The 12,652-nt window shown below is 37.7% G+C and overlaps 1 protein-coding gene across 7 annotated transcripts in view; it reads right to left on the reverse strand.

Moving 5' to 3' along the window:
* Positions 1-12,652, reverse strand: part of Dock3 (dedicator of cytokinesis 3) — a 391,678-nt gene that overhangs the window by 145,232 nt on the left and 233,794 nt on the right. For all 7 annotated transcript variants that reach the window (XM_036193576.1, XM_036193574.1, XM_036193572.1 and 4 more), the window contains exons 11-12: positions 11,256-11,316; positions 9,753-9,900 (exon numbers count right to left, since the gene is read on the reverse strand). In XM_036193576.1, coding sequence (XP_036049469.1) covers positions 9,753-9,900; positions 11,256-11,316 — 209 coding nt within the window. The remainder of the gene's footprint in view (positions 1-9,752; positions 9,901-11,255; positions 11,317-12,652) is intronic.

Here is a 12,652-nt window from a genome sequence, read left to right on the forward strand (position 1 = left end):
AATAGATAGTCTCGGCATTAAAAGCATACAATAGTTTGTAGAATACCAGCTTGAACTTTTCTTTTGGAAGCACATATGTCACATGTGGAAACTACACATGAACATAATTACTGCAATTCCTATCCTTGAGTTGTACTGTGTCATTAGTGTACAGGGAGATAAATGGAACCATAAATAAGAGGAAAAAACAAAATATATATACAAGATAGAAATAAATCAGTATAAATCCTTGTACTTCTAGGATAAAAAGGGACATGCAAGAACATGGAGAAAGGCTGGGAGTAGAAGTACAAAGATTACAGAAGACATCTAGGCTTAGGTCTGGCAGATATGAGGCTTGGTGCATGAATTTATCAGTTTATGAGCTGGAATTGGTACAAAAAGTCTATGCTGGGAAGAAATAGCAACATGGTGCTTACTGGCCAAATTCTCATCAAAGACATATCAGAACCATTAGAAGAATTACAAATAAAGCATAATTCATAGAGCTGGAACAATTCTGGTTCCATCTATAGAAGTTTACTTTCGAACTGTCAGGCTGGATCAATCAAATAACTGGTTCTATAAAACTTTTAGAGAGTATCTGTTCACAGAAGAAACAGCAATTTTCATTATGGATCAACATCCAGGCCTGTAAACATCAAAATAACTCACTGTACCATTTAGAGGAAGCTCCATTTCTCAGTTTTATTTTAAAGTCAGATATATTATAATCATCAAGATAGAAAGAGCTGGAAAATAGAATGAATTGTTACATGAATCCTAAATGGTCTTGTAATAAAAACCTGGAGCCAGATACTACGGTAATTGCTGAAAGATCAGAGAGACAAAGGTACAAACCCATCATCACTTCTTACCTCACCAACTCCACAAATCCTCTGACTGAATGCCTTGGAGTCCTCAGCCAAAAAGGTTCTCTAGTTCCTGTTTCCTCAGGCCTTTCTCTGCCTACCCATTGCACTTCCTATCTCAACCTTCCTAGTGCTGGGATTAATGGCGTGTGTGCTTACCAAATACTGGAGTTAAAGGTGTGTGCCATCACTGCCTGGCTGTTTCTCTCCTAGACTGGATCAATCTCATGTAGCCCAGTGTGGCCTTGAACTCACAGAGATCCAGACAGATCTCTGCCACCACTGCCTGCCTGATCTCTATGTTTAATCTAGTAGCTGGCTCTGTCCTCTGATCAGGCAAATTTTATTAGAGTACAACAAAATATCACCACAGTGAATGGCTGTGAAATGCATTTTCTAGATTTATTACATCCACTGCTGTCAGCAAGTCACACCTATAGCTATTGCACTGGGCCAACCCTATCAACAACCAATCAAATAATGGAGAGGGCCTCAGAGGTCCTACCTTATGGCTCTGAACTACTGGCTATTAGTATATTCAGAGATAACCTTTATGCTGAAGGTTTTTTTGTAGCTTTAATTTTGATTTTTGGTGATGTTAGGACTGTGCATATTAGGTAAAACTCTGTTAAACTACATCCCCAGTCTCCTTATTTTCTTTAGTTACTTCCTCATGTTTTTAAATCTACAGTCAATATTCACTTGTATGGTATTCAGGGGACATTAATTTCTAAATGAGGTCCTTAAGAGTAGCTGACAGAAGATACATGGAAAATTATCTTCCCCCTTATTTTGTCGAGCTGGGCGTTAAACCCAGGCCCTTATGCATGAAAGACAAGCACTCTACCAACTAAGCTACATCCCTATCCTTGAAATTACCTTTTTATTTATGAAAATTCTAAACCATTTTACATATTACTCAGGTTTTTATAGTTTTTTTACAGTTCCTTCTATTCCCTTTCTGTAAAAGAGATAACAAAGGCATGTGTCTGATGATGCTACTATTACCTGTTATTCAATCTTATTCATATTTTGCATTATTTTAGTAGTCTTTCTGTTTCTAGTAAGTTGGCTTTAGGTAAATATAAATATTATGTGCATATAGGTCAATACAGTAAGATCTTCATTTTGTATTCCACTATGTACTGTATGAAATCCAGACTCATTACAATCACTTCTATCATTAACTCATTCCTATAGCTAATGTAGGCTTCCCTGTGGAGAAAACAAAGATGAGTTTTTCTGTAACAGTGGAGAAGCAGAGGCAGAGATGCTACCTAGTACACTGTCTCTGCCTTTTCCTCCGGTAACAAGGAAGAAATGCTAAGGCTGAATTTGATCAGTGTTCCTGTAAGTGAACTACAGAGATTTTGGGAAATTCCCCCAGAATGGCATGTGACCTCTGAATTTAAAAGGCAGAAAATAGTTTTATTTCTCAGAGATCAGCCAACCAAGTGGGGGTCCTAGAGCTAACAAGGAGCACTATCAGGTGCTGTCTCTGGGCCCACCCTGAGAGGCTGTTTCACTTCCCATAGAAACAATGTGTTCTTAGAGAATAATATTGGAAAACTTAACCCCTAAATAGGGCCAGTGTCTTTCTGCATCAATCCCCGATATACTAACATCCATTTTGTACATTATGCCTTATATTTTATTATCAGTGTGTAGAATTTTTCTACTCTGTTGTTATCTGACTATACACAAAGCATATTTTTATTATTACATTTAATGTATTTATTTTATTTTTATGTATATGAATGTTTTGCCTGCATGTATGCGCATGTACCACATATGTGTAGTACACACAGAAGTCAAAAGAGAGCACTGAATCTCCCGAAACAAGTCAGAGATGGTTGTGAACTACCATGTGAGTGCTGGGAACAGAATCCAGGTGTTCTACAAGAGCACCAAATGCTCTTAACTCCTGAGCCATCTATCTAGCCCCTATCCTATTTACTTTAAATTTGTATGTTTTGTAATAATTTTATTATCTTCCTGAATTTTTATTAATATATAGGATTTGTATTTGACTCTGTAGAGGATTATCTTGTAGTATTTTTTCACCTCATTTACACTTGTTATTACAACTATAGTGATACACTGTGCACCCTAATACAATTTGTCTGAAGATCAGAGAACAGAACAAGCCACTAGATTAAATACAGATGACAGGCAGTGGTGGCACACACCTCTAATCCCAGTACTTGGGAATCACATGTCTTTAATCCCTGCACTAGGAAGGGTACTATGGCTGGGCAGAGAAAGGTATGTAAGGCACGAGAAGACTAAAGCCTTTCAGCAGAAGCACTTTTCGGCTGAGGACTCAGAGACATTTAATCAGAGGATTCATGGAGTTGGTGAGTTGAGACATGGCAGTAGCTTGTTCCTTTGTCTCTCTGATCTTTCAGTATTTCAGCATTCACCCCAATATCTGACTCTGTATTTTTTTTAATTAAAAAGATCATTTAGGATTCAGGCGAGAACAACAGATACATGCTAGATTTCTTCTGTCTTGTTTTACTGGTTGCCTTTAGAAGTATCTAAGTTTTTAACTAAAATATTAACACAAGTCTTTTAATATAATCTGTGCATGAATTATTATTATTAGGTAAGTGTAGCATGAATCTTAGAAGTTCTTATCAAACCTGAGGCCAGGTATTGGGGTGAATGCTGGAAGATCAGAGAAGCAGAACAAGCCACAGCTACTTTACCTCACCAGTTCCTCAGCTGATCCTGTTTCCTCAGACTGGAAGCCTCTCAGTCCTCATCCAGAATGAGTCTCAGCTGAACTGCTGCTCAAAAGCCTGAATGCTTAACCAGCCAAAAGCTTCTAGTTTCTGGTCTTCACACCTTATATATCTTTCTGCCTTCTACCATCACTCCCTGGGATTAAAGGCTCACTTTCTGGGATTAAAGGCATGAGTCACCCTACTTGGCTGTATCCTTGAACAGATGGATTTCTGCCTCTGGAATGCTAGGATTAAAGGCGTGTTCTACCACTGCCTATCCTCTATGTTTAATATTGTGGCTGTTTTTGTCTCTGACCCCTGACAAATTTATTAGGGTGCACAATATTTCGGGGAACACAATCCCACCTTTCCCCCTTTTTGTCTAAAATTAAAAAAGCTTGTAACTAATACAAGAAAAACTATCCAATAAGTATATACAATATATACAGTCAAGAGTTACATTAACGCTGTCTAGTCCATTAACATTTGACAGGTTCAGACGAAAAACTTCATTATATATACTAACAATGTCCAGTCCAGTAACATTTGATAAACTCGACAAAAATTTTCATTACTTATCCTATTTAAAACAAGTAATTCCTTTTTTTAAGTATTTTTTTCTTTTCATAATAGATTAAGAAATCTACCTTTTGTCATTTTTATATCTTCCCCCTTTTTCTTTTTAGAGTAGCTTCAATTTATCTTATTATTTCTTTATCTTTTTTCTCAGAGTAGACTCAATGATCTACCTCATATCTATATTCTCTTTTTCATTTTTCTTTTTCTTTTTTTAAACAAAACCTCTGAATATAATTACCTTGTTTGGCTTTTTTCCTGACAATTAACAATTAACAACTTGTAACCAACCATCATAAACAATGACAATTATCCATAACTTATTGAACAACCAAAAACCTCCCATCCCACCTCTTAGGAATGTGGGCATCTTTTTCTTAAAATTACTTCCTGATTTCTGGGGGTGAAGACATCTTTAGGGTATTCTGAAAAGAAAATTTTTGGGTTAATTGTCAAGTCCTGTATCATTTGTCCAGTTGCTGCATAATGAGAAAGTTCAGGGCTTGTCACAAGTCCTTGTTCGAGTAGTCTGTCAGGCTGGATCATCTCAGCTAGCCATCCCAAAATTGTCCTGAGCAGTTTGTAGTCCAAAGCCCATCTTTCCTTGGTGTTAATCATCTTAATGGCTTTATCACAGTCCATGTGGAATCATCGTTGTGGGATCCTGTCATCTTTTAGAAGATTTCAAAGTTGCTGTTAGGCGTGGTCATGGTTCCCTTTAGAATTTTAATTTTTTTATTTTTATTTTTATTATTTATTTATTTATTTATTTATTTATTTATTTTGCCTCCTCTGTCGCTTGGAGTAATCACAGTCTTGTAAATGTCTATCTCTCGGAACCATGAATATTCTTTCCTAGAACAGAAAATCTTCACAGCAATTTCTCCCCACCATTTGTCTTGCCAAACTTTTCCAAACTGGCCATTATCAATGCTTTCTTGTAACACAATGGTCCTGGCAATTCTCTGAACAAGCAGCATCACTGCAATCACCAACACAATGAGAAGCAGCCTGCAACTCGGAGCAGCAGTCACTGCCTCCATGGTTCCACTGTCACCGTCTGTAGCTAGTCCCCAGCCGGCCTCAAACTCAGGATCCTCCTGCCTCTGCCTTCTTCAGTAAATCCTACCAGTGTGTGCCACCACAACTGGCCAAGTGTAGCTTGGGCCTGAGCTGGGGCTCACAAGGTCACACAGGCAAGAGCTTTTTTGTGAATTCGTACCACAAACGTTGGGCGCCAGAGGTATCCTGAATCTTAGAAGTTCTTATTAGTAAAAATCAAACCTGAGGCCAGTTATTGGGGTAAATGCTGGAAGATCAGAGAAGCAGAACAAGCTACAGCTACCTCACCTCTCCAGTTCCTCAGCTGATCCTGTTTCCTCAGACTGGAAGCTTTTGAGTCCTCATTCAGAATTAATCTCAGCTGAACTGTGCTGCTCGAAAGCCTGAATGCTTCTAGTTTCTGGTCCTCACGCCTTATATAACTTTCTTTCTGCTGTCACGACCTGAGATTACAGGCTCGCTTTCTGGGATTAAAGGCATGAGTTCCCTTGCTTGGCTGTATCCTTGAATAGATAGATTTCTGCCTCTGGAATGCTAGGATTAAAGGTGTATGCTACCACTGCCTATCCTCTATGTTTAATATTGTGGCTGTTCTGTCTCTGACCCCTAATAAGTTTATTAGGATGCACAATATTTTGGGGAACACAATATCACCACAGGTAAGAAATAGACTTCAACATCAATAAGAACAAAATGTGATTATAAAGAATGATACTTTGAAAACAGCATATTTTATAAAGTTTATGATATAGTTATAGTTATTACCCTTAGCATTTTGTTATTGCATTTTAAGGATCATTTTAGGTTAAACAAAATACTTTTTTTTTTTTGGTTTTTTGAGACAGGGTTTCTCTGTGTAGCTTTGCACCTTTCCTGGAACTCACTCTGTAGCCCAGGTTGGCCTCGAACTCATAGAGATCCACCTGCCACCTGCCTTTGCCTCATGAGTGCTGGGATTAAAGGTGTGCACCTCTACTGCCTGGCCAAAATAGTATTTTTTTAAAAAAATTAAATTGCTGTGGTAGTTTGAAAGAAAATGGCCCCCAAAAGGAGTGGCATTAATAAGCGGTATGGCTTGGCTTGAGTAGGTGTGGTCTTGTTGGAGGAAGTGTGTCACTGTAGAGGCAGGCTTTGACCTCTCATATATACTCAAGATACTGCCCAGTATCTCAGTTCACTTCCTACTGCCTTTGGATCAAGATGGAAGAACTCTAGCACCAGCACCACATCTGTCTGCGTGCTGCCTTGCTTCCTGCCATGATGACAGTGGACTAAACCTCTGAACTGTAAGCAAGGCCACTCCAATTAAATATTTTCCTTTAGAAGAGTTGCCCTGGTCATGGTGTCTCTTCACAGCAGTACAAACTCTAACTAAAACATTGTCTTTACATAAAATATGTAAGATACATGAAACATAGAAATTACATCTATTAGTGGGGTGTTATGACATATTTCCATTCATGTACACATTGGGCAATGACTAATAAGGTTAAATATCTACCTACCCAAACTTTACTTTTTGGGGGCAGTGGTGGTACTGGAATGAAACCCAGGGCCTCACAATGCTACCATTGAGCTACATTTTCAGCCACATTCAACGTGTGTGTGTGTGTGTGTGTGTGTGTGTGTGTGTGTGTGTGTGTGGTTTTTTTGAGACAGGGTTTCTCTGTGTAGCTTTGTTCCTTTCCTGGAACTCACTTGGTAGCCCAGGCTGACCTCGAACTCACAGAGTTCCACCTGTCTCTGCCTCCTGAGTGCTGGGATTAAAGGTGTGCACCACCACCTCCCGGCTAAGAATTTCTTTATAGTGAAACTCAGAATCCTTGTTTTCAAGTTATTTGAAATGTACGTTATTGTTTTACTACTAGACTATGGCATACCAGAACTTCTAGTTCTCATCTAACTGTAACAGTAGCTATTAATAAATTAAATTGTCCCCATTACTTCATCTTCCCAACTCCTCAGCTTCTAGTAACCATCATTCTCATTTCTGTAAGATTCACTTGTAAGATTCCATATGTGAGTGATATCATGTTACCATGCATTTCTATGTCTAGCTTATTTTATTTAACATGATGATTTCTAGTTCCCTCATTGTTGTCATAGAGGATAAAGTAGTCTACTATGTATATGTACATTTTTTTCATCCAATCCTTACTGGAAGACAGTTAGATTCTCTCCATTTTTCATTTACTGTGAATAATGCTGCAATAAACCTAAGAGTTTAAATGTCTCCTGACATAAATATTTCATTTCTTTTAGATACATGCCTAATAACTGGACTGCTGGAACAAATGGTAGCTCTGTTTTAATTCTTGGAGGGTAAAAATACTAATTTTATAATCAAAATATGACCACTATCATTCTCTTGTTCTTTTAAGAAAGGAGGTTAACTATAGAGTATGAAGGAATTCTAGTAGGCCTGAGCATGGCAAACATGGCTCTGGCAGCCCTTCTTCTTCCCCTAGTCCTTCTTCCTCGCTAAAAACAAAATAATAATAAATAAATAAATAAACAAACCAAAAAAAAAAAACAAAACCAACAACACCTGTTAGGTTGCACTCCTGCAGCCACCAAGGTCTATTCCCTTATTTGGCCACATCTATCCCCTGAGGCTGACTGCCAAGGTCCAGCTATCAAAATATTAGAGTCTAGCAATCAAAAATCCCCTTTGGGATAACCTAATTAACCCTGTCCAATCAAAATCAAACACCTCATGCTGACACAGTGTTTCCATTTTACCGTTATAAACTGCCATTCACCTAGGAGCCACGTCTGTCTCCTCTCTATCAAGAGACAGTCCTTAGGATACCCTACCCCCTCTCTCTTGTTCCTTTCCCCTTCTCCCTAGTCCTCTGTTTCCTGCCTTTGTCTCCTATCCCTTGCCCTCTGTCCCTTTGGAAAGCAAACACATCATTGTGGTGAGAACTTGGTTTTGGGGTGTCTTATGCTGATACCAATCCTTTCAGTGTGACCATATTCTCATGTGTAAGATGGTGAAGCTCATTTCGATGTTTTATGTGATCATCACAGAGTACTTTAGGTATTAGGGATTATGTGAGGTGGGTGTGCACACACTCATTCACACACACACACACACACACACACACACGACATAAATGAATCACAAGGACTCTTTGGTGAAGGGAAAGAGACCAGAGGGAGAGGGAAAGAAAGACAAAGGGGTATAATGAAGGAATAATATGAAGAAGAGAAAATAATATGTATGTATGAGGATGTCATATGAAGTCCATTATTTTGTATGCTAATTAAAAAATTAATAATAGGGGCTTGAGAAATGACTCATCAGTTAAGAGTAGTTGTTGCTTTTCCAGAGGACCCGAGTTTGATTCTCAGAATCAAACTGTCTCACAATCAACTGGATTCTATGCCCTCTTCTGACCTTCAGAGCACCAGAATAGTACTCTTGCAAAGGACCTGGGTTTGATTCTCAGCAACCACACGGTGGCTTACAACCATCCATAACTCCAATTCCAGGGGTCCAAAGCCCTCTTCTGACCTCTGCAAACACCAGGCATACTATGGTATACTTACATACATGCAGGCAAAACATTCATACACATAAAATAAGATAAATAATAATAATTATCAGAGATACACTAGTTATTAAAAACTCATTAAAGCTGGGCATGGTCATTTATAACTGCAATCCCAGAATGCAGGAAGCTGAAACAGGAGGATCATCATGAGCTAGAGGCCAGCATGGGATGCACAGTGAATTCTAGACCAGCTGGAACTACTGAATGTCTCAAAACCATCCTTATTATTAAAAAAGCAAAAACTCACTAAATTCACCACTAATCATTTTTAAGGTAAGTATTTATTTATGGATTCCCCATAAGAAAAGATAGACTATACACCCATGTTCTATGTTTTGTTTTTTTTTATCAGTTCCTTTTCTCTTTCCTACTGTTGAACAAGGACCATGAAGAGATGAAATGGATCTATAAGGCAGATCCCTTGGTTGAAGAATATTAAAAATGGTTCCATGCCATGCCAGATGTGGCATAAGAAATCTGTGGTAGAAGAAAAGAATAAAATCTTGGATCCTCAAAACTTTTGGCTTTTCTTCAAATACATCATAATCTGACTCATAATTCTTTTAAGTAAACTGAATTCTTGGCTAGCTCAGCAGCAGTACTGTTGGACAAGTACTAAATACAGAATTTTGTATTTAAGATACATGAAAAATTACATTATTAGCTTTTCTGAAAATATATAATAAAGTTGGATTATTCTACAGAGGAAATGATTATTATAGTGTGAACAAGAAATGTATACTATCAGATTTTTACTTTAGGATAGAAGGTCCTAAATTCAGATGTTTTAGTACCTAGGAATTTAATAGAAATAAAAATGCCTAAGCCTTTAAAGACCTTAGATCAAAGTGTTTGCATTTCCACTAACTTCCCTATGCTGCATTATGATCAGTCTATGTTCATAAGGCTTGAGAACTGCTGCTCTTGGAGCATGCTACAAATCATCATTATTCCTGATAGGCATTATTACTCACGTGTAAACTTTAAGAACAAAATCCTTTTCTTCTTTTAATTCTGTAAGTGACTGCAGAACATCCAAAATGCTTAAAACTGCACAGCCATATGGTCGCCTGTAATGCAGGTGAGCAGGACCCTTTTTGGAGTCATTCAGGAGCATCCGGCCTTGGGAACAGCAGAAAACACCAATTAGACAAAGAACTCCAATGTGCCTCTTCTAGCACCTTCTATTATCTTCTATCACTAGTAACACCAAAACTACAGGTACCTTAAAAATCCTCTAAGAACAATAAAGAGCTAACGAGAGTCATCTAAGGATATCTGTGTAGGAGAACACCAAATTAGCCTCTGGACAAAGCCCTTTTCCTGTGTCACATTTGGTCAATTAACCCCAACAGTACATTTATTAATTAAATGAAAATATGGATGACTTGATGAATTTCTTAAACAAAAATCAGCATGCTGATAAGATTTAAACTTGATGGCCATACTAATGATAAAAGTTCAGTATTTTTAGCTGCACTCATAAACCATATATTCACAGGTAAAGAGGACATTGTGTTCTTCCTCTAACCAAATTCTAATGGCAAAGGTGCTGATGAGCCACTGTAGGAGTGAGAGAAATCTTAGTTATGGATGGCTGCTTATTTCTCCAAGTGAGCAAGGCTGTGCCAATAGTGATAAAAGCACTTGTAAAAGAGGCAATTTCAACAAATGCTATATGAAGTAAGGCAAAATAATTGTTATATTGTCAAAGGATTAAACATATTTTTAACAAAATTATACACCACATTCTAGAATTTAAACTATAAAGGAAAACTTGATTAATTATATCACCCAAACCTAAAATATGTATGGACAGTCCAACAATGGAACAGTAGTGAAAAGTCACTTTCTTTCATCTCAGTTTGAGTAGAACTGAGAGGTTACTCATCTTCTGCAGTGGTGACATTAACTCTAATTTTGTGGGAAATGGCACAAGTGCATAATTTTGGACAGAAACTATAGCAAAGGGCATGTGCTACCTGTTCACTTGGCATTCTAACAACTCTATGAGTACTCTGGAGGAAAAAGACATATACAGATGCAGGCAATGTAACAGGAAGAACATAAAAAAAGCAGATCACTTAAAATACAAAGTTTGGAGCCGGGCAGTGGTGACGCACACCTTTAATTTCAGCACTCAGGAGGCAGAGCCAGGTGGATCTCTGTGAGTTCGAGGCCAGCCTGGTCTACCAAGTGAGTTCCAGGAAAAGGCACGAAGCTATACAGAGAAACCCTGTCTCAAAAAACAAAGAATCATAAATAAATAAATAAATAAATAAACCAACAAAGTTTGGGTTAAAAAGCAAAGAGGGAACAGAAGATTTGAATCCAGCTACTGCAGCAGCTGAGATTAAAGGTAAAGCAACAAAACAAAACAAATGAAAAGGCTAGAGTCTAATCCTGAGACCTGAAATAGCAGGATGTATACTCTTCCTAAGTATGACCAGTTGTAATCATGATAAGATGGACAATACCTATTCGGATCACATGGGCAACTATGTATAAATCTCTCTTCATGTCTTTGCTGCTCAGATCCTAAGGAAAGAAAAAAAAATAAATGTAGGCAAATAATGCACAGAAAATGATGATAAATTTTTTTTCATTCAAATTTCATTTGAACTTCATAATAGTTTGCTTTTAGTATATATTACAGGTGAGAGAAGGGATTTATAGAATACAATATTTAATGAATACAATATTTATACAGAGGAGAGGCCCTATTATTGAAAATACTACTTATGTCACCAAACAATGAAAAATTGAGCTAGCACTCAACTAGAAGTTTAACTCCTACTGACTAGCATTAATGATGCTGGAAGGTACTCTACATACTACATAATCACCAGTAAAAACCAGGTATAAAACCTGTGACCTAAAACAGCAACCTGCCTGCAAGACATCCTGGTACAATAGTGGCACAAATATTAGGAGTAACCAACTACTTTCTGATTGGATTTAAGGTTCTCTCCTTGAGTAGATTTCACACCACACCATTTGAGCAGTGGCTCAAATGACCAGGAACCTGAGACTAGGTAAGTCATGAGCCCTAGAGGAAAACCTACTACTATTATTCTGCTAAAGGGACACAGCAATACAATTATTCATAATGACATATTGCTATATTCATAGATCAGTGCCTTGCTCAACCCTCATCAGAGATGCTTCTTCTTGCAGTAGATGGGAACTGACAGAGACCCACAACTGAACAGTGTGCAAAGAATGAGATACTTTGGAGGACTCATTGTAAATGGGATGCCTTTATCAAGCCCTTCTCATCAAGGCTCAGTGATCTATTCCAAAGAGAAGGAGGAAAGATTCTAAAAGCCAGATGTGATAGATGACTCCAAGGAAACAGTAACTTCCAAACATAACAGAACTGATGCACATACAAACTCACTCACAGAGACTGTGACAGCACCTATAAAATCTGCACAGGTTCAAACTATACAAAACCCCAGAAGGGGAAGTGGACACAAAGTTCCACTTCTAACTAAGAAGCTACTTAAACCTGAAACCTGCTAGGGAAGAGAAAAATCAGTATTCTTCAATGGAGTATCACTGGGTATACAAAAACACTCCAGAGCAGGTCCCATGCCCAGGAGTAGCTGGCCAGCACAAAACAGACTTCATGTTTGTGTGTGTGTAGGGGGGATTTTTGTTTTATTATTTTTGTCTTACTGTTTTTTTATTTTAATTTCCTTTTTCTTTCTTTTTATTGAGAGAGAAAGAACATGAGTTGGGTGGGTAGGAAGGTTGAAAGAATCTTGGGACTATCTGGGGAAGAGAAATATAATCAAAATTGCATGAAAATAAAAACTGTTAAGATATATATATATATATATATATATATATATATATATATATATATAAA

The sequence above is a fragment of the Onychomys torridus genome, chromosome 7 (genome assembly GCF_903995425.1).
Source record: "Onychomys torridus chromosome 7, mOncTor1.1, whole genome shotgun sequence".
NCBI lineage: Eukaryota > Metazoa > Chordata > Mammalia > Rodentia > Cricetidae > Onychomys > Onychomys torridus.